Raw genomic sequence first — 22,026 nt, 5'->3', positions numbered from 1 at the left:
TAATCCCTCTCGAATAATCTCGTAAATCTAATACCTATTATTTCGAAATGTGATGGAAATACTTCGGTGAAAACAAAGTCATTAACGATAAACGGATTGTGTATATACACACGTAAAACATTAGTTTCGGTTGAATGTTAAAAGCACCTGTCTGTCGGGAGGCTCTAGCAGCGGCAATCAAGATGACGGAAAATTAAATATTGAATCGACTTATCTCCCAGTTTATGGAAATCTTACGCGAGCGAGACAGGCTAATTTAGGCTCCGCCCACACTACGCCGGAGGAATTTGAAAACGCAGTTTTATTTCCACGGTTAGGCCTACCGTTCACACTAATCCGTCACGGAAAAGGAGCTTTTCAAAAGCGCTCTTCAAACCAGAGGAATTTGGAAACGCAAGCTTTTCGTTTTAGTGTGGACTGGAAACATTGCGAAAACGGAGCTTTTCGAAAACGACGGCGTCACGATATATAATCATGTCATTCCTCTGACCGAGTTTCCTGGAATACAAATCTAAAATGATGATTGTTGCGTTTTTAAATTCCTCGGGCTTAGTGTGGACAGAAAACATTTGATGCGTTTTCAGAGTGAAACTCTCCCAGCGTATTGTGGACAGCGCCTTAAAATTCGTGCACGACAGCATGGAATTACGCATCACTCACGATTAGACACGTTGGGTAGGTATTTGTGAGCTTTTAATTTAAAATTGTTACTGTTTCTTAATAAATTTTCTTATTTCAATTTACGGAATAAGCCAAATGAACCCTACATATCGAGCAGACTGGATTAGCAGCGGGTTCTAATAAGAGTTTCCAGAATATTTCAATAGATTTTGTAGCCCTACGTCTCAGCTTTAATTTGCAAACCACGTGCATCTGAATAATAAATTTCTTTTGGGTTTTGTTGCATATTGTTACCCCATATGCCGTATCGTGGCATGTTAATGTAACAGCTTCAGAGCCGTGAAAAGAATTCGTACATTTTTTCGAATCCAATCGTAGAATCAGAATGGTAAATGTTCGAGTATCGAGGAAGATTTACCATAACTCGTCACTTTTTGAAATTACTTTGTAATCTTTGCACTGTTTTCCTTCCTGGCAGGAAACAGTCATTTCTTTCGATACTTAATTAATCGGTATTTGCACTACCCGGTAACAAACAGAAATATATCGCAGTACAGTCTGATAAGTTTTATCACACGGCCTCCTCACTGCCCTATGCACGTCTTTCCGTATTTATCCCACGCATGACGTAAGCATACCCGCATTCGGGTTCTCAGATTTTGTTTCGAATTGTTTTTTACTTGGTAAACAACTCCTTGTTGTGGACAGTTGTAAATTAACTTAATTATTACGCCTACGTTAGCAGCTTCCATACTGACCGGGCACGACATTGAAGTCTTTCATGTTTATAAAACGCGCAGCTCGGTGCTAAGCGTTTTGTGCCTTGGACAAAATTTCACGTTTACAACTTTCTGACCAGAACAAAGCAACTTTAATTTAAAATACGTAATTGACTTTACTATTCTGGCTCTACGTGGAAATCTTTTGCGTCCAGTCTCTTGTCAAGTTACTCGCTGCATTTGGTCCAAATGCCAAAAATATCGGGGCTCGAGTGTCCACTGAGCGGTAAAAAGGTGAAAAGTTTTGAGCGGTTCTGTGATGCAGCCAAAAGGAGAAAAGAGAAGTTAGTGGTACATGCTTTCATCGAGAGTGAAACGATTTCATGAACTTTAACGTAAATTTTAAGTCTCGATTTCAGGGATGAAAAGAATCGGAAATATTTTGTGGGGGAGGGGCGTATTACATATCTATGCTTTCTAGCTACCATATTAACAGAGAGTAAGGTCTTTACGGGAAAATCTCAGACCGAGGCCTTGCCGTATTGACTGTGCGATAGTGACGTCATACGGCAAGGTCGAGGTTTGAGATTTTCCTGTAAAGACCTCACTCTCGGTTAACAAGTTGTTTATTATATGGCTTTTTGCTTTGTTTTTGCAAGCCCGTAATCGGCCCGTGGGCATTACGGGAGAATAATGCCCTACAGTCAGCCAATTAGAGCACGCGTTATATCGGCTACAAACACAAGCCATATAATAAAGGCACTTAAAAGACATGCACCAACGTTTCCCTTATATCCACTATTTGTCCCAGCTTACACCTTTTTGTGAAAATAAACTGCTCCTCTTGATATTGTCTTCTGGTACTGATATTACTTAACCTCCTCAGTCACCATGGGATCTTTCAAAGTTTTCTCTTGATCTCATTCTCGGTTTCTTTTCAATCTCTCTTTCAAAACCTTTGTCAGGCTAATGCCAAAATAATTGGGAGGGGTTTATGAAAATGTGCCTGTCTTGCTCACCATTCTGGTGAGTCCATTCATGGGATATTTGTGCAGTGTTTTGTTTTGTTGTTGTTGCCATTCATTACATCATTCATCCAGTTTGCATGTAACATTCTGAGTCTCCATCCTGGTGCATAAGTGATCAAGAACAGTATCTCATGTATTTCTGTTATGTAGGAGTTATTTTTTAGCTCCAGTGTAATGTCTTGTCTTTTGTATCAGGCTTGTGCTTGGGCAGATATGGTAGCCTAATGCATATGGTTAGCCCTCTCAACTCAGGCTCGAGTGGTCTGGCTTCAAGCCCTGCCCAGAGTCAATGCTCTGTGTTTTTGGGACAGACAATTAACTCTCTCAGTGCCTCTCTCGACCCAGGTGTATGAATGGGTACTGGCAAATTTAATGCTGAGGGTAACCCTGTGATAAAGTAGCATCCCATCCATGGGAGAAGAAATACTCCTAGTCGATTAACACCTGCCAGGATCCTTTAGCATAAATATCTTGCTTCTAGAACTTTATTTATTGTACCAAGAGTGATACAAAACATGAACTAACAAACAAAAATAAAGGCAAACACAAAATTAAAAATGACTAACGACAATCAATAATATCAACATGTCATTCAATTCTGTCTGTTTTACTCTTTGCACATCTGCATGATGAAAAACAAAAAGGATACATACAACGTTTTACTGCTGGAATGTTAACAACAATGATTTGTGTGGATGCACAATCACTGTGATTCAGCCGGTTCATTGTCTGCTTCTGCTGTTAATGACTCACTTAATCGCTTTTCTTTCTGCCGTCTGTTACAGAACCACACCCGAACAACCTCTTTCTCAATACCAAGGTTTTGAACAAGCACATCAATTTCTTGTGAGGATGGTCTGGGATTTTTATTGAAGTAGTTCTCCAATGCAGTCTTGGCAGTAAGCTCAATTGATGTTCTCTTCTTCCGTTTCCTCACTGGAGAACCTGGCACATCAGTGCCGCTTGCAGAGCCTCTGTTACTATCTGCTTCCTCGAGCCACTTCACCAACAATGGCTTGAGCTTACACATGTTCTTAAAACTCAGTTGTAGAGCCTCAAAACGGCAAATGTGTGTCTGGCTAAACATACTGCCATAAAGTTTCCCCAGAGCTAGTCCAACATCAGCTTGGGTAAAATGGAGCTTGATTCTACGCTGTTTGAACTCCTTTGCAAATTGTTCCAGGTCGTCTGATGTAGTTGTGTCTTCTTCAGAACAAAATTCCACCACATCAATCTCCCTTTCTAATGATACAAAGTGATAAAAATATTTTAGAAATTTATTTGTTACACTATGATTACATTATGACTGGGTCAGCTTCTGTTAATCACATCTGAGACAAGGGGAGACTTACTAACTTGACCGGGTATGGGATGAGTGAAAAAAGGCCTGTATATGTAAGGGATAACCATTAGGTATGGATGATTATTTTTTAGGGGGGGGGGGGGTTGGGAAATTTTCTGAATTCTGAAGCATGAAATTAAAAATCAAAATAATGATAGTAGAAAGCACTTGCTCAATTTTTTCCCCATGGCTCCCATTGCACGATTTTTTTTCAGCAGTTTTTGCTGTGCAGGAATTGTTTTGGAAATCAAACCCCTGGCCCCCTCCTGCCGCCTTATCTGAGCCTGTGACTAGGACAGAAAGTAGACTAAAAAAATAAATTTGACTAAAGGATGATCAAGGAGGGTCTGATATCATAAAAACGTAGCTAGTGGTATTGGATTTCTGACACGTAGCTGGAAAAACACTTTGGTTATAAAACTAAGCACAGTTCAGGCGGAGAAAGCTCATGCTCAAAACCTTGCGAAAGAAGCACAGCAGAGCACGGGAGAGTCAGATGCAAATTGCGTGATTGCGACAGTCCTGAAATTCGATCGATTATATCGTTTATCGTCTGGCTAGAGTTTGCTAGAAATATTCTAGGAATCTAGTATTGCGGAAGTTGTTGACATCGGATTCCCTTGAGAAAACACGTATTTCGCGCCACTTTTGCTACACTTTCAAAATGGCGGATTTCGTCCGAAAAGGCCGTCTATCGAGTTCTGTATTTAATTAAAACGAACATACCCTAGTAAGTAATACATGCTTACTTTAGAAAGCAATTCACCTGTACTGTCTAAGTCCTGTTGTTGAGATTCAGCTCGGATTTCAGTGAAGTTTCGCTTGAGAAGTTCTGCTTCCATGTTAGTGAGACCAACAATCTTACTCTCCAGGTTATCGTCTTGAACGTTAATAAAATGCTTCACCTTCACGATTCCTAAGCGAATGAAAACTTCTCGGTGCCTTTGCAAGTCAGCACGATTTAAAAGATAACCAATGTCTTTCTCTAAAATGTCATTTGGATCGGAGATAACGCTCGCGCCTGCTGACTCGACCATTCTGATCGATCGTGTAAACCACTTGTGCGTAATCGTTGCGTGACAGCACAAATAAACGTGGAATGTGAGACGTCGCATGTTGTCTGCTTGTCAAATCCGCCAAACTAGTCTCGAAATCTGGTCTCATTCCCGTACATTCGGAGCTTGCAACCCACAAAATACAAAGTTTGCCTTGACCCAAGAATTAATTTAAGATTAAATATATACTTTCTTTTTCTCACTCATAATATGTTTTACTTCGTTTTTCGCAACAGGCTATTTCACGTGGGAATTCGAACGCAGTTAACCGTTGGGACATGAGCTGACATGATGATGTCTCAAGAGAAACCACTGATAAAACGATGACCAAGTCCGGAAACTTTGTTAAAAAAGGATCGTGGTCGTATATTAATAGTCAAGTACTCTCGCCGAATTTGAAATAACCCCATTTAAACCATTATGACTTCAAAGATAGCAACTTGCTACAATGTAGCTTATTCAAGCCATTCAAAAAATGTGAAAACGTTCTGATTTTCATCAGCTTCCTTTTATTTTTACTTACTAAGATCATTGCTTTATTTCTGTTTTAATCTTTAACTATTTTACATAAACGTTTTTACATACATCGTTCTCTTAGTTAAATGTCGCAATATGGCGTAACTCCATCATTTCTCCATTGTCCCAAAGTGAGATGTTTACAATGCTGAGACTCCCCATGTATCAAAGTACAAACGCTTTCGTTTCGTAAAGACATGAAAGGATCCTTAATTGCTTAAGCGAAAAAGAAAACAAACATTGTATCTAGTATTTATTTTTTACCGTTATAAGTATGTTATACTATTAACGTTTAAATAATATATAAGCTCATATAAAAAATAAATTTACAAACGTCGAGATGAAGAAAATGAAAACGGAAAAAGGACAACAGTTCAAATTAATATAAGTATTAACAAAACAGTCCGCCCGTCCTTAAGAATGAATACACAAGCTTACAAAGTCTAGCAATGTTATAGTGAAGGCCTGGAAACCGTGACATACAGCACAAGGGGAGATGACATATGTAATGGCAGATCATTCTGATCCTACTTGTTGCTCGTCTGGTGGTGTTCCAGTTGCTATCGCACTTAACCTCTTTTCTTTCTGGCGTCTGTTGCAGAACCACACTCGAATAACCTCTCTATCGATGGCAAGGTTTTCTGCAAGCATTCCAATTTCTTGCGCGGACGGTTTGGGGTTTTTACAGAACTCGTTTTCTAGCGCGCATTTCACGTTGACCTCGATGGACGTTCTCTTCTTTCGTTTCCGTTCTTGAGCTCCCAGCTTGTCAATGCCACTTGCAGCGCCCTTGTTACTATCTGCATCCTGTAGCCATTTAACCAGTAGGGGCTTGAGCTTACACATGTTCTTAAAACTCAGTTGCAGAGCCTCAAAACGGCAAATGGTCGTCTGGCTGAACACGTTTCCGTACATCGTTCCAAGAGCGAGACCGACCTCAGTCTGGGAGAATCCAAACTTGATTCTTTGCAGTTTAAACTCCTTGGCAAATTGCTCGAGGTCGTCCGATGTAGGAGTGTCATCTTGGGATATCAATGGCTCCATCGTAACAATTTCAGCACAAAGAATCAAGAGAAATCAGGAGAGAAACTGAAATATAGTAAGGCGAGATATTTGAGGAATAAATGAATAAATTACTTAGTAATTGAGCAGGCGATAAAGAAGCGTCCTTTCCCAGCGGTTTGTACCGTAAAAGCGTCATGCGCGAGATGTTTGTGATCGTTGCCATGGTGATTTGCGCAGTAAAAAATATGGCGATGGAGGTCAGTTTGTTTTCGCACATGAGTTTTGCCTGAGATTTCGACGAATGTGGGGAATTTGTTAGAGATATTTCCACCATGTCACACAGGTGAGATTCCAATAACTTGTTTTACTATTGCTGATGGGAACAAGATGAGAAATACTGTGATTTTAAACCTCGCGGACAACGTGAATGTATGCGTACTTGTAAGAAATATGGAGGTTACCAGGTCAAGGGAACATCTTTGGATCGTTGTCGTAGCTGCGTAGTGAATTATAAAGAAATTCAAGACACTGTTGATGTCTTCTTTATGCTATAAAGATTTCTGCGAATGTTATTTGTGGTACCTGCGACCCGCAAGACCAAACGAGGGACTGTTTTCCAAAGTTATCTCAGTTTTAGCAACACAATTATAAGCTTACTGAATAACTTCCTTAATTAACTCGTTGAGCTATTTAGTTAGTAATGGTACAGTTAATATAGAAGCTTATTCTCCATCTGTGAAGCAAAGCATTCTGTGCTTTGTAAGAAGTTTGCATTCTGCTGTCAGCTGTTACAAACATCACAAATGCTGACCTAGCTTACCCTAGAAAAATCCTGATCGTGATAAGGTTATCTATTCACTTTTGAGCCCTGCAATACCTAGTTCATTTTTTGATGGTGTGTGACATTTGAAAGAGACTGTTTCCTGGTACTGTACATATAGCCCTAAAAAGGCAAACCTGTATGGGCACTATTCAGGCTGAGTTCTGTAACTGGAGTAAGGATCTGCTGACCTGCAAGCTGCAATAACAAATTGCAATGCACTTGATTTTTTAGCTATTATGGAAAGCAGTGGGTGGAGTCCCAAGGGGGCATACTTGACCTATTGGAGATTGAACTACCACCTGAGCCTGCCAAACCAGAAAAGGTATTTACTGCCGCATTACTTGTTCACTAGACAGCGGTTTTCAATTGAGCATCAAAAGTAATCAGGCAACTGCTTTTGTTTTGGTTTTACTATGGTTTGAGATTGGCTGAGTAGTCTCATTGGTAAATAGTTAGTTTGGTTTTGGTTTTTAATGACACTCAGTTGAAGGCTTTTGTGAAAAAAGGGTGTATATAGCATTTTGGGCCAATTTTATTTTTTGCAGGATTGAGCTAATTTTTGGCAGACTGACTTGTTTTGACATGAAAAGCATCATTGTGTAATTGGTTTTGTTGATTTGCGCTTTGTTTTCGAGAAATAACGTATGCAAAAAAACTCAGTTTTCCGAGCAGCATCTTTTGAAGTGAATCCTTTGAAGGTGGATTTTGACACGGTGCAAACTTAAACAATTACTTTTAGCAGCTTCGACAGAACGGTTTTTTTAAAATAGATGTTAGAGAAATAGACTGGAAAAAAAAATCAACTGACCTCGTAACGAACCGGTGTCATGACAAAACAAACTCAAATCCGGCCCATTCAGCACGTTATGTGCTTGTGCTAATGAATCAACAGTAAGAGAAAAGCGTAATTGTATGATTAATAAAACTAGCGCCAAATGCCATGCTTCAGTGACTTCATCGTTTAGCAAAACAAAAGGTTCTTTTATTTTTCACTCAACAAAAGATCTCCAAAAGATACCCTTGGAAAACTGAGTTTTTTGCATACGTTATTTCTTGAAGATGAAGCCCAAATCAACAAAATCAATTATGCAGCAATGCTTTTCATGTCAAAACAAGTCAGTCTGCCAAAAATTAGTGCGATCCTGCTAAAAATAAAAATCGGCCCAGAATGCTCTATATGCCCTTTTTGCACGAAAGCCTTCAATTGAAAACTGCTCTATTATCATAAATATCAATATCAATTGCTGGCCAAACAGTATATCAGTAGGTCACACTTTTAACTCATTTCATGTTCAGAGGAAAAAAAGCTTGTAGTTGCTTTATCTGCATTCACTATTGTACATAATGCAATTCTGGTATAACAAATCCCCTCCTAACAGGTCTGCCTCTGGAATAATTTACATTTTGAGCCCAGCCAAATTTATTAACAATAAAATGAATAGGAAAGAACCCTAGTATAACCAATCCCTAATATTACATTCAAACACATTTTCCTACTTACTTGGTATTATTAATTCGCTATTTCCAGGTTTTATTGTGTGAGATAAATATTGTGCTTGTGTATCACTTCTGTTTATAATTTTTTTCTCAACAGGACCGCATTGCAGCTTTTCAAATGTTTGCTGTTATGTACATCAAATATATTCAGATATTTAGAAAAATTGAGGAATGCTACGATCAGGTGAGTCATATGCACATATTGCAGACTTATTTTTTGGTTAAGACTTAACATTGAATGTGAGCTTGTGAACTGTACAGTGAGTTATGATATTTTGTTTTTCTTAGGTTGTTCATCCCCAAAAAAGAAGAGTCCTTCGGCATTTACTTGATGGAATCATGGGAAGGTAGAAAAATACTTGAATCAAAGTAATTTAAAACTCTATCAAGGCAATGTTGTATTCTACTTGCTTGTAAAAAACTTATTTAAGTATGCATTTGGTAATTCACTGCAACCATTCAGTATTATTTATTTACCATTCAGTTACAGTTACTGCAATAATAAAAACTGAAGCATTGAACCCTTGTTTCATGAAATACACAAGGAAGACAGAATGTCTGAGGCCCTTTGTATAGAATATGAGATGGGTTTAACAAACAAACAGGACCTAAAAACTAATACTGACAACTCATGCTGTGCTTATTCATATCTGCTGCAGGATTTTGGAACTAAAGAATGAAATGGTGCTTTTGGAATACTCAGAGTATCATTATTTTGATGATGTACTGTCTGATCTCAAACTCACACCAGTAAGTAACCCAATGTGCCACATGTGCAATTAGATATGTTAATGTAATTTATTTCGCTCAAAGATCTTGCCAAAATCTTTGAAAGTCTTGGAGGATCCTTTGTGAGATCTTTTAAGGATAGTTAAAAAGTCCTTATATTTCTAGATCTCATGTATGTCTTAAACTAATGATCTTTTAAGATTCTCAAAGACCCTGTAACATTTTCTTAGTTTTAAAACCTGTGCTGATACAACATTCTGTCAGTGCACATCCTCAATCAATTTTTTGTGTGATGTTTTTTGTTGTAGGAAGACATAGAAATTCCTATTCCAAAATACTTTACGTATGAGAACTCTAAAGTGCTGCAAGAACGAGAAAAGATGCTTGGAGGAATACTGGCAAAGATGGGACCTCAAGAAACTACACCTGTGAGTGCAGACTTAGTTTTTGCTAAAAATAACTACTTCAATTTATTTACTCTTCAGCTGTTAATCATTTTTGTATCAGTGAAATGTTTAACTGACAACTTGTGAATGTTTGTTCTCTTTGTTTTTTTAAACAGCAAAAAGAAGAGATACAGATGACACTTGATGATGCAATCAGACTAATTCAGGTTTGTTAACAAAGTTTTTATGAGAATCTCCTAATTCATAATAATACGACTTTTAAAAGTAAATTATGTATGGTCAGTCAGTGGAAAATCTGAGGGTGGGGAGAGGTCTCAAAGCCAAATTTTTAAACAAATGTATGAAGTAAACTGGAGTAGGCTCTTGTCTGGAACAGTCTTGGCTTTCAGTCAACAGCTTTTTGTATCCATAGTTAGGTTTCTCTGAAATCATTACAGCAATAACTTCTCAATAACTGTTGATTGGCAGGGGATTTCCTCAGATGATGAGGCCTGTGTTAAAAAAAATTTAATTCATTGTCCATGTTATATGTCTTTATAAAGGGCTGTGAAATACTCAACTTTGTAAATTACATTGCAATTGTTGTAGGTTCATGAGAGGGCTAGACAAGGAAGGCTGAGAGCAAAATTCATGAGAGAAATCAGGTTTGATATATGATCGTGCTCATTTTTAATTTTCAGGAAAATATACTACTAACCCACAGTAGAACGTAACTATCTCAAACTTGGTTATCTCAAACTTCCTGCCATCTCAAACTCAATGATCATCTTTGCTTTGATATATCTGCACTTTTTCGGTTTGGACTACACGTATCTTGAAACCCTGACACCTCAAAATATTTTTGGTTTCCAATAAGACTTTCGCAGTAGCATGGTTTAGCTGAACTTTTTTTAATCAAGTCGATTTGACTATAATTGCCCAGGGGTGCACCTTATTGGCCAGCCTGAGTATATCCTGAGGTACCCCTTCTAAGAATGGTTCTTGCATTATACTGACCCAGAGTTCTTCTGTAGATGTATATACACATACTGTACAGTGCTGATCACACTCTGTTGCTTGTATGTGCATGTAGATAAAATAGCTCATTTTTCTGAAATTGTATCATAGACAACAAGAAGAAAGAGAACGGCAGGCACAGTTACGTGGAGCTCCGACCATGGATCCTGATGTTGCAGCAACAAAAATTCAAAAGGTTATTGACTGTACAGTTAATTATTGTTTCATTATACAGTTGGACCCTACTAATTTGAACTTAGTTACTCCAAATTCCCCATTATTTTGAATTAAAAACCATTTTCCTTGGATTTCCCCTTCAGTCATTTACTACTGGCTATTTCAAACCATTTTTTGTTTCCCTTGAGAGTTTGAAATTGCAGGGTTCAACTGTATCAGTTGTGTATTAAACCTGAATGCAAAGGAAGATGTTTAACATAATAATTTACAGAATGTTGTGTTGTAGTCAACCAGAGACACCATGTTCAACATTGCAAGGTCTTCCAATTCTAATCTTGTCCTTTACATGTATTTCTGGTATAGGTTTGGAAAGGCTATTCACAGAGGAGAAAAACCAAGAAAATGAGAGAAGAGGAATTGATATTTGTGGGAATGGTGAGTTATTATAGATTAATTTGAAAATGTTCTGTTTACCATACTGCTATATTTTACTTAAGATGTAACCTACTCAAGATTTAATATGTCATATTTTTGCTTTAATTTATTCTTACAAGGGATTGAAAAATGCAGCTGTTTAGTAAGAAAATGGCTAACAAGATACAGTTAACATCTGATTGACTGTGACAATATTGTTTTCTTTAGGCTGCTCCTCCTGATCCACAGGATTGGAAAGACACACCCATGTATTTAGCCAACAAAACTGAGGTATATCACAAGTTCATTTTTGAAGTAATATAAAATGCCAAAGATAGTATTTGACCACATTTCCAAACCCGAGAAGAGAGTTAAAAATACGACGTGCAGTGGAGTATTTTTGAAAAACTTCAAGGTGTTTGGAAATGTGGTCGAACACTGTCTTGAGTGCTTGATATATCTTCTCAATGAAAACTAAAACTAACGAGAAAACGGAGAATTAAAACCATGCATGTAAAAATCTATGCTAATTAAGATCAGATATCCAAACACCGTCACAGTCATGATTTCCTTTGTTTAAACTTGATGAATTATTACTGAGTTTGAGAACATAGTATGCTTATTTCTAATTACTCGTTCTTTTTGAGTGCTACAATTTGTGATGCTGCTGTCAATCTCTGGCTCAACTACAAATTATCTCTTTGTCCAGGAGCATAGAAGAGTTGTACAAGAGGAACATGAGAGGGAATACCAACAGGTGAGTCCATGCCAAAAAATAACAACAATAACAACAACAACCACCATTCATGTAATATGGTGCACTAATTAATTTAGTTTGACATTTAAATGTCCTTGACTTCTTGTCTTAGTAAGGATATGTATCACTGCTATTATTGCAGTATGCAGGTTTTCCTTATGACTACACCATGTTTAAACTCTTTTTTCATTCCTCATCACTCTTCCACAGGCACTTGTATCTATTAAAGAGAAGATTCGTGAAATTGAAGGACCAGACATGAAAGAAAACATGCAGGATCAGATCAGACAGTGGTTTATTGAGTGCAGGTTAGTTTTGTAATCATACTTGGCCAGGATCTTCATTTTGTTCTTGAAAAATTGTGTTGGGCAGGTCTTAAGGTCACGAAGACTATAGGTTTTCAATTCTATTGATCATTTAAACTTACCATTGATTTAGAGATGTTTATGTCATCTTGTTTCAGATATTCATAATTATATATTTTCACAAAAGAGTAATAATGAAGATGTTTTTTTAGCAGATTGGGTTGTAAGCTACATACATGTGCATGTTTTAGCCTGTAAGCAAAATATCCATTTCTTATTTGTTTCTGTTTCATAAAAAAAGAGAAAAACAAATTTTTGTCAATGGATCTCCTCCTGTGGATCAATAGCTGCATCCTAAAGAGGAGTTCCTCTTTAGTGTTGAGTTCTTTATTGATCAGTTGTTTAACTGTATATTTTTTTTTCAGGGATAAGACAGGCAAGTTCCCTGATTATCCAGATGATGATGAAGGAGGTTCAGCTGCTATATTTAAAGAAAAGGATCCTTTGGAGGTTATTCTCAATTTTTGTAATACTGCTATTCCTGTATAATTTTCTGGAACTTACATGTAATTTGATACAGACATCATTGACCACCTCTCATTTTTACTGATTACCACTATCTGAAATTTAACCCACCAGAAATAATGCAAAATCGTGTCACTGCAAACCATCCCCCTCCCCCTCAGAAAGTGACCATGGATATGGGGTGGGATGGGTGGGATTATGCTGTAAGGGGAAAGAAACCAGATGTAGAGTGTTCAGAAACTAGGATGACTTGATGTTGGTGTGGTTTTTGTGAAGAATAACCTATAATATTTTTTTAATTCATCTCTTTTCAGATGGAGAAGGAAGAGGGACAAAAGGTAAACTCACATGTCTCAAATATACAGTATTCTGAGCATTCAGTATTTATACGGTTGTGCAATGATTGGACAAAAGTACCTCTCATGCATTGCAGTCCATGTAAGAATTTCACAGGAAACTTAATAAGGACACATTAATAATTACAAGAACCCTTTGAATGAGCCTGTGGGTGGTTTAACTTATAGACACAGACATGTCAATCCTTCTTGGACTAAGTAAATGAGATCCCACTGTAATTTTGTTGAGTCTGTGAAGTGATATTTCACACAGCGCTCGAGGAATTCTTATGTTACTGTGGTTTATCTCATCACAGGACGAAGATGGAGGGAAGAAGAAAAAAGGAAAGAAGGGAAATAAAGACAAGAAAGAGAAAAAAGACAAAAAGGACAAAAAGGGGAAGAAAGGCAAAGGGAAAGGAAAGGGAGGTGATGAGGTGAGGAGAATCGCTACTGAAGCAGCTAGAAATTAAAATTAGGTGTTACAGTCTCGACAACAGCCACATTGGGGACAGAGGAAAGTGGCCATTTCAAAGAGGTGGCCATTACGGGGAGGTAGGGGTGTTATATGGCACCTGTTCTTTTGAGGGTGCAATTTTTTTCACAAAAAGGCTTATGTTAGCGTATCTAAATCAAAAGGTATCAATAAAACAGAAACTAAACAGAAACAGGGACCAACAATGTGTGGTACTGATCACGTTTGGTGATTTCACAATGAAATAAATGGGGTTTTGTATACATTGCTTGTCAGTCATTGATTAAATGGCCATTGTCAAGAGGTAATTTTGGCAGTTTGGATGAGGTTAAGTGGCCATTGCCATTCTGGAGAGGTGGCTGTTACAGAGAGGTTAAAAATAAGAATGAATGTATGGACTGTCACCCAGGACCAAAAAAGGGGTCTTTGTATAGAGGTGGCTGTTAGTGTGGGTTTGACTGTACATATTTTTAATGTGAAAAGCTAAGTGAAGCTTTTGCATTTGAATTGTTTTCTAGGAGGAAGAGGAAGGAATCAAAATGCAAGTTTCAAACTTTGTACCAACTGTGAACGAGGCAGCTGCTACATACAAAGGTGAGTGTGATTTGATAGTGATGTAAACATGTCTTGTCAGAGCATTTTGGTGATCAGTCACACAATGCATGTGATGTCATGCAGGGCTACCTATTGCACAGTCAGAATCTGTTAAGAACTGCAATATATACATCTTCATTCATAACTTGCAAAATCCTAGTCAGGACAGTTTGCAAGCATTCTAAAAAAATTATAAATAAATTAATCAAAAATCAAAAAATATATATTTCATCATTTCCTTTAGATGTGTGGCAGTTCAGAGATGAGATAAACAATTTTGAGCAGAAGCATGATGCAGAATTGATCAAGGAGGCTAAAAGGTAAAATATAATATTCTCTTTACTAGATTTCTTTAATTTTCTGTTACCCTTTGAGATGATTTCATTTCTGGTAGAATGGGCACCTAACATTGTAGTTTAGCTTCTTATAGTTATTTTAGGTGCCCTGTTACTCAAATATGTTATAATACTTTTTGGATGAGGTACAAATAAACTGTTTGTTGTTGTTGTTGTTGTTGTTGGCTAATGTTGGTACAAGGTAAAGATTAAACCATGTTTTGTGATACTCTGAGTAATTATACCACAAGACTTTAACTGCTTAGGACTAGGGTGTTGTTCTGCCGTTTGCTGTGTGGCAGATGGTGATTTGTGTCATGGGGTTCACTTCTCAAACTTTTAATTTAAGAAAACAGCATTGAATTCCTCCAGTTGCCAAAAAAACACAGTGCAGTAAAATTAAAGGGTTGAAATTTTTGTTTTATGTTAAGCTGTTGTCAGCTAAATCTTTTTGTATCTCTTTTAAGAATTGAAGTTGACGAGGAAATTCGGAAGCAGGTCGACGAACTGATGCGACAAGAGCTGAAAAACCTGAAAATGGTTTGTACTGTTAGAGCACTCTCTTGAGTTAATATTTGATAGCAAGACACTGACTGTATTGAAGAAACTAGGCAACCATTTGTGCCAAAAGAAAAGCTTAAAAGAAAGCGTTAGGTCGATGGCAACTGAAAGAGTGGCATGACACTTTTTGCTCTTTAATGTTTTGTAGGCTGTCGATAGAGAGAAAGGAGGCAAAAAAGGCAAGAAAGGAAAGAAAAGTGGAAAGAAAAGCGGCAAAAAGGTAAGCTAATGAGCAGGGAAATGGTTGTGCACGTGCGTTATAAATCCTTGTATATTTCTCAGCCGTCCTCTGCAAAAACCAACGTGAAATGACCGAGTTCTCGGTATTTTGCATAACGTGAGCAACGACAACTAATTTTCATATTCTTTTGGAGTTGATCGCTGGCGTTACATATTTAGTTTGAACAAGTTTTAAACCTATCGGTGGGCTGAACAGATCTAGATAATTGCGAAATTCAAAGGTAAAATTTACATCCCTGTTTTTACTAGGCGTCGTCCTAGCTCTCTAGTCTGCGGTATGTTAACGAACTGTAGTATATGGCATACTTGGAAACTGAACTATACAATGTACATGTGGTGTCTTATTAGTGCAAACTTTGACTCGCTTCTATTTTCCTCAGAAAAAGAAGAAGAGTGGGAAGAAAAGCGGAAAGAAGGGAAAGAAAAAGAAGAAGGAAAAGGATTTAACGTCTGATAGGTCGGTTCAACATTTGAATTCTCACTATTTTTCCATAAATTTTGTATTATTTCCCCTTGAGAGAATTTGGTGTTTGGTTAAGAGGTACTTTGTCACTGATATCTCTACCTTGTAAGGGGAAAGGTAGGACTAGGAGGGAGGGGTCTCTTCCCATCCTGGCCGGGTAGTGGGGGGGGGGGGGGGTGGGGGGGCGATGTCTTTCTATTCTGCCGTTTCTCTCGCAAAGTATATGTTATGAGACGTTATTCCTCCCTGTTCAAATGATCTTTTCACGAAAATGTCACACCGTAATATCACACTCGAGGAAACAATTTCCCGTCCAAGGAGAAGCTGTCATTCTTCGGAGAAAGTATCGTTAGTTTTATAGATTGAAACAGCAACCATTGATACAACAAAAACAACATTTATTTGTACTTCACGGTACAGCACTGACGATCTCTGACTTCACCACTTCGTTTTATTTTAGAACCATGGAGTCGCTTTACGAAGAACTGGTCCATGAAGGGATTTTAGTGCGAGCTCCAAGGATAAGACTTAGTGAATACACTGGAGAATACAGGTACAAATAAACGTGATTCTTACATTGCGGCTAATGGTTAAATGGTCTAGCTATTGCTTGTTGTTTGACTGTCGTTTTTAACGCGCTATGTAGGACAAATGTGATGCATCTCTTAGCAATACTGTGCACACATAGCAATTTTCGTGGACAATTCTGTCTAAGGGGGAAAGGCGCAACACTATGTGAAGCACCAACCTGTGAGGCAAGACCAGACCACAACACCGGGAGCTACATGTCCAACTCTTTGCGATAAGTGTTTGGGTTCTTTAACGTCCCCTGCTAACCATGTAACACTCAAGAAGCAGGAGACGGGCCCTACGGTTTATAGTCCTTATCCAAGAAGACTTGAACGTCTAACCATTTGCAGATGTAATAACAAAGGTAACGAATTTTCGTAAGCTCGGAAACCAATAAGCCAGGAGAGCGACCGAACACTGATATAAAATAAACTACAGTTCAACTCAAACGTCTGGATTTTACTTGTAAACGTTACAACAGTTACACGACAGTTCTTTACAGTCGACCAATAACGCGCGTTCTTAAAGGAACTCAGTCACGGTATTTTGAGTTATTTTGGCCACATACAAAATTACCTTTAAATGGTAGGAAACCTGAAAATAACAGTTTAATAAGATAGAAAAACACCAAAGAGATAATGATAAACCATAAAGGAACAAGGACGGCTAAGGATGGAGAAGATTAACACGGATTAGAAACGACGAATTTGAAAAATTGAGGCTAAACTTTTCAATATGCGCAAACCGTGACTGAGCTCCTTTAAAGCGTACGTCACGTTGCGTCAAGTCGCGGGCGTGAAAGTGTCAGAAATTCAATTATTAAGCAAAATGGTACACATGTACTTAAACCGAGATTGCTGTTTTTATTTTATTGTAGTTACCTTGGCACTACTCTCCGTCAAGCAAACATTGAACCTATGCCGTCCATATCTGATGTGAGAAGAGTCATCACGGAATTTGCTATATTACCATTAGGTAAATGTAGAATTAGAACACAGTTTTGGTTTTTCTTGGAAAAAAATCTGAAAAATGGTTGCCACAGATCAGGAAATGGTCAGGGTAAAAGTATTCTTCAAGGTCAGGGAAAAGTCAGGGAAATATATTTCTGGTTACTGTGATCTCAACGATGTTTCTCCTTAATAAAGAAGGCGAATTTGTGGAAAACTCGTCATTCTGACATTTTATATTTATTTGCTTAGGGAAGTTTTATTTTGTCAGGGAAAAGTCAGGAAATTAGTCCGAAGTTTAAAAAGTGATGTCTGTGGCTACCATGCTACTTACATAAGCATCAACGTATCTGTTCAAACTGTAATACGGTTGTTGCGATTTTTCTCAGGGTCCCAAGCCGTACACGAGAAAGCGCCTTTCGTGAAGTCTGTTCTGATTGCTGGCCCGCGAGGTGTGGGAAAGAAAATGTTGGTGCATTGTATCTGTACGGAGACTGGGGCCAACATGTTCGACTTGACCGCTGCCAACATCGCGGGCAAATATCCCGGAAAGGCTGGGCTCCAGATGATGATGCATATGGTATTTAAGGTATGTTCAGGTGATCATTACTTACGCTTGAAGTTGTATAACAAACACGAGAGATCGTGTCTTATCACATTTCTCATCATTGAGGTGTTTGAAAATGTGTTAAAGCACTGTCTTGAGTGTTTGATATATCGTCTTTACTAATTGAAACTTAAGCTGAGAAGAAAACAGAAAAAAAATCGTAAGAATCTTTGCCAATCACGATCATATATCAAACACCGTGAAGATTACAATTTGCTGAATTATTACATGTAATGAGTTTGAGGTTGGAAGCAAATTTCCGTGAAGTTTCAAGTGAAGCTTAACTGTAATACCCCTAATGCTCAATGCCTCAAAGATATTTCTTGGATCAGTAATTTTCACATTTTTTTGGAATTTTTTCCGAGCCTGAAGACTTTCTGTTGTTTTCTCTTACCTCATTACATTTATCGAGATCTTATGATTTTAAGCTGAGTAAGCTTCTCAGTAAAGAGCAGGACAAAGCATTCTCTTTAAGCTCTCAGTTATTGGTATGTGTCAGAGGATAGGGGACGGTTTGGGAGTATTTTCTTGTGAGTTGAATTGGGTATCAATTCTGAACGAAAAAATAAAAACCAGTTTTTCACCGTTGTGTGATAATTGAGTTTGATCTTAAACAGTGCTTACAAAATGGCCTTAAAACTTCGACGGGGCCAAGGATCAAGGGCCTCAGCAGCACTACCCAACCCACCTCCCTTCTGTCCGTCTTTATGGTCTATATTCCTTTTTGATGTGTAGGTGGCCCGTCAGCTACAGCCGTCGGTTGTGTACATTGGAGATGCCGAGAGAAGCTTTGTTAAAAAAGTTCCCAAGACTGACAAGGTAATGCGAGTATTAACTTTAATTTCTATGGTTTTCCATCAGTTATTCAAAAGCAGAGATCCTTGACACTTTCACGCGATATCCGCGCACAAAGTGAGGATTCTTAGTTGGGAAGTTAGTTGACACAGTATGAACTTAGTTGTATTTCCTTACTCGTCTCCCCCCCCCCCCCCCCCCTTTTCCAAAAATTTCATTTTGTCTCTCTTTTACGGCATGTCTGCATAGTTATGAAAAAGGAAAATTGATTTACACTGTCCGAACTTAGTAGGCCACTTCCGAGCTGTCTTTTACCTCTATGTCAAAACGAGTCTTCTTGCGAAACCATTCATATGAAAATGTGTTCCGCCTACAGGTTCATTCTCATGTAAAATCAAACTCATTTCCGTATGAATATTATGCAGCATAAGATAACTCGGATATGGCCTGTTGTATTTGCTTACTAGTCTGGCCATCATTTGTCCTCCCCCACCCCTCCGCCCTCTAAATTTTTTTTTCCAAAAGTTTGATTTTATTCATGTTATTTTTTTCTGTTTGCAGACCGACCCCAAGCGACTGAAGAAAGATTTACCGAAGATTTTGAAAACTCTTAAACCTGAAGATCGAGTGCTTATTGTGGGAACCTCGCGAATGCCTTTCGGTATCCTTTAAACCTTTTACTTGAAACAAACTAGAGCAGTTAAAAGTTTACCCTAAATTTTACAAGTTCGTTGTTTGTAATCCATGTTAATCTTCTACATCCTTAACCATCCTTGTTCCTTTATGGTTTAATATTATCTCTTTAGTGTTTTTCTATCTTCGTAAACTGCAATTTTCAGGTTTCCTTCAATTTAAAGGTAATTTTGTACGTGGCCAAAATAACTCAAAATATCGTGACTGAGCTTCTTTAAGAAATTGAAAACGCCTCGATCAGTGCCTTTTTATTCCTTTTGTATTCCTTGACTGACCCAAGATGGTGAGATCAAACCATTTTGCGGCATGTACCAGAAGATTTTGCTTCTGCCAAGACCTGACTATGCTTCAAGATTCTGTAAGAATACTACAGTTCTTTCCAATTCATAAGTCGAACGATGAAGTCCTAAAACTAATCGGAAAAAGCTCCTTTCGCGGAGGCAGCGTGGCCGGGCCAGCGCGTCGGACTCATAATCCAGCGGTCCCGGGTTCCGTTCCGCTCTGACAACTTCGTGGATTTGTTTCACGGTAGCCCCGAGTTCAAATCCTCGGCCACTATTCTAAAGAATGCTTTGTACAAACATTTTGAATTAAGTCAGCTTAGAAGAAGAACAAAAAGGTTTCTTCTCCTTTGACAAGGGTGTTGTAAACTCTTGACCAATCATGGTCAACTCTTGACCAATCACAGTGGACATAGCTACTAAATGTCAGGATATGGCGGGAAAACTCATGCCGAAGTGTTTTACGCTGAAGAATATCAATTAGTTGTAGTTCTAGTTTTTTCGATTAAGGTATTGCGCAATACAGTTCGATGGCTGAGATTGGCTTAGTTTTGTAGTCGACCTTTCAGAATGCATTTGTCTTGTGTTTTTAGTGCTGTGGAAAACGCTGGTCGCAAGGTACGGTGGGCGCGTCACGGAGGCGTTAGATGCGAGTTCGCTGGCCAAGATAACTGACGGCTACACACCAGGTCACATGGTACAGGCCATTCAACAGATTCTTACCGAGAGACGCATTCAGCAGGTATGTAACGACTGAGAAACAACGAATCACCAAAGTTAGTATCACCCAGCCAGTGGACTAATGCAAATCCTGCATTTTAATAATCCTCGAGTGGCGAAATTGGCGCAATCGGACGTGACGCTTTCTTTCGTCCCAAATAAATATTTCTTCAACTTGCATTTGCTAACTTTATTATTGCCTCTTCTGTCCGACTAGTTGGATGATACTAAAACAATTAGACCCTTCGCCCTCAAGGGCCACGGGTCAGTGGCCCATTCGGCTTCGCCTCATGGGCTATTGACCCGTAGCCCTTGCAGGCTACGGATGTAATCGTTAAATAGTCACTACACAATTTACATTCATGAACTGATTATAACTCTTACTTGTTTGTCCGGCAGCTGTCGAAGAGACCCTTGACAGCAGTGGAGTTTGTAACGCCTTTGGCTCGTATCGACCCAATCTACAAAGAGGAAGAGGAAGCTTTCAAGGTAATAAAAATTTAATCCTGGTGATTTCGCCCAATTACAGCGTGCTGATTTAGTCCTTATTCTCCTTTTTCCTCGTGGATCGTAGACGGAAAACGCGAGCAAGAAACGCTTATTCGCAATGTGCCACTGTTCCCACATCTTGCGAAGAGATCGTACTGCAATCATTTCTGCAACTTTTGATAAGCCGTGTTAGGTTTTTTCAGTGTTGGACTATCAGTTCCCCCTATTTATCTTTCATTCAAAACAGAAGGGAAAAAGAGACGTGGGGCAGGGTGGGGGAAAGGTGTTGAGGATAGCTGTATCACCGTTCATTTAATTTGTGATTTAACCAAGACTGCGAGAAAGACAATTGATATCCATTTTTCTTTCCCAGACATGGTACGCAAAGACACCGCTAGGAAAAAAACGAGCGAAGGCTGCGGCAGGGGATGACGAGGGAGACAAAAAGGGAAAGAAAGGAGGAAAGAAAGGAGGCAAGAAAAAGAAGAAATAAAGGCATTCAAACAAAGTGAGAGCGAGGAGAGAGTTCTGGAAGTCAAGAGTTTCTACAGTGTATATGTGCTGTTGTAAATATGCCGAAGAGCGTGCACCGAGGCAAACTGTAAATAGTGGAATCATTGTAAACGTGTTTAATAAATGATCCTTTTCGAATTTGTCATGTAATGTGAAAATTTTTCATTCAAGTGTCGGAAGTCACCCTAACTTGCTTTGGCTTTCTTGATGATCCAAACAGGAGTCTGCTCGCTCGCAGGCTATTGCCAATAGAGAGATTAAGCATGACGTTATGTCAAACGGTAAACGGCAAAAATGAAACTTTTGCCGTCTGTCTTCAGCTGTCTATACAGTAGTGTGAAAATGTTTGTATTTGCTGTGAATAGTAGGAGACATTTTTCTATTTTTGTGTGATTTAATTAAGGATTAGAAGAAAAGAACACAAATTCAGAGGTAATCTTTGCCGTTTGCCGTCTGCTGTAAACGTCATGCTTAAACTCTCTAATATTATAG

At 38.5% G+C, this 22,026-nt stretch overlaps 3 protein-coding genes across 4 annotated transcripts; 1 reads left to right on the top strand and 2 right to left on the bottom strand.

The window, feature by feature from the left end:
* Window positions 1–31: 31 nt before the first annotated feature.
* Window positions 32–4,892, bottom strand: LOC145502925 (silk gland factor 3-like). Its single transcript, XM_081482330.1, has 2 exons — window positions 4,477–4,892; window positions 32–3,610 (listed from the first exon to the last, which is right to left on the bottom strand). The coding sequence occupies exons 1-2, from the start codon at window positions 4,823–4,825 to the stop codon at window positions 3,072–3,074; spliced, it is 888 nt and encodes a 295-aa protein (XP_081338456.1). The 5' UTR covers window positions 4,826–4,892; the 3' UTR covers window positions 32–3,071.
* A 376-nt stretch (window positions 4,893–5,268) lies between these two features.
* On the bottom strand, window positions 5,269–6,422 carry LOC145503307 (POU domain, class 3, transcription factor 4-like). Its single transcript, XM_081482791.1, has one exon. The coding sequence runs from the start codon at window positions 6,323–6,325 to the stop codon at window positions 5,798–5,800; it is 528 nt and encodes a 175-aa protein (XP_081338917.1). The 5' UTR covers window positions 6,326–6,422; the 3' UTR covers window positions 5,269–5,797.
* An 86-nt stretch (window positions 6,423–6,508) lies between these two features.
* LOC145503305 (dynein regulatory complex subunit 11-like) lies at window positions 6,509–21,679 on the top strand. 2 transcript variants are annotated; one of them, XM_081482787.1, is made up of 30 exons: window positions 6,509–6,629; window positions 7,341–7,431; window positions 8,704–8,790; window positions 8,895–8,953; window positions 9,266–9,356; window positions 9,644–9,763; window positions 9,898–9,948; window positions 10,331–10,386; window positions 10,850–10,934; window positions 11,279–11,350; window positions 11,558–11,620; window positions 12,039–12,086; window positions 12,297–12,394; window positions 12,817–12,901; window positions 13,231–13,254; window positions 13,569–13,688; window positions 14,245–14,320; window positions 14,565–14,640; window positions 15,123–15,195; window positions 15,365–15,436; window positions 15,837–15,913; window positions 16,380–16,472; window positions 17,367–17,464; window positions 17,826–18,025; window positions 18,779–18,862; window positions 19,400–19,499; window positions 19,812–19,889; window positions 20,406–20,554; window positions 20,932–21,021; window positions 21,395–21,679. In XM_081482787.1, exons 1-30 carry the CDS (start codon window positions 6,619–6,621, stop codon window positions 21,512–21,514), a joined length of 2,547 nt encoding a protein of 848 aa, XP_081338913.1. In that variant the 5' UTR covers window positions 6,509–6,618; the 3' UTR covers window positions 21,515–21,679. The 2 variants fall into 2 exon arrangements, with proteins under 2 accessions (XP_081338913.1, XP_081338914.1); XM_081482788.1 differs by lacking the exon at window positions 13,231–13,254 and having other exon boundaries at window positions 12,817–12,923; window positions 13,567–13,688.
* The last annotated feature ends 347 nt before the right edge of the window (window positions 21,680–22,026 follow it).

Source organism: Orbicella franksi, chromosome 11 (genome assembly GCF_964199315.1).
Source record: "Orbicella franksi chromosome 11, jaOrbFran1.1, whole genome shotgun sequence".
Taxonomy (NCBI): Eukaryota; Metazoa; Cnidaria; class Anthozoa; order Scleractinia; family Merulinidae; genus Orbicella; species Orbicella franksi.
The sequence above is the reverse complement of the archived record's forward strand: the minus strand, read 5'-3'. Positions and strand labels throughout refer to the sequence as shown.

Excerpts from the sequence above, each read along its gene's own strand:
- LOC145502925 (XM_081482330.1), bottom strand. The coding sequence starts at position 4,825 with ATGCGACGTCTCACATTCCACGTTTATTTGTGCTGTCACGCAACGATT. Across the intron at positions 3,611-4,476 it reads ACAGGACTTAGACAGTACAG|AAAGGGAGATTGATGTGGTG; the intron begins GTGAATTGCTTT and ends TTGTATCATTAG.
- LOC145503305 (XM_081482787.1), top strand. Across the intron at positions 8,954-9,265 it reads CTTGATGGAATCATGGGAAG|GATTTTGGAACTAAAGAATG; the intron begins GTAGAAAAATAC and ends TATCTGCTGCAG. Across the intron at positions 11,621-12,038 it reads ATTTAGCCAACAAAACTGAG|GAGCATAGAAGAGTTGTACA; the intron begins GTATATCACAAG and ends CTCTTTGTCCAG.
- LOC145503307 (XM_081482791.1), bottom strand. The coding sequence starts at position 6,325 with ATGGAGCCATTGATATCCCAAGATGACACTCCTACATCGGACGACCTC.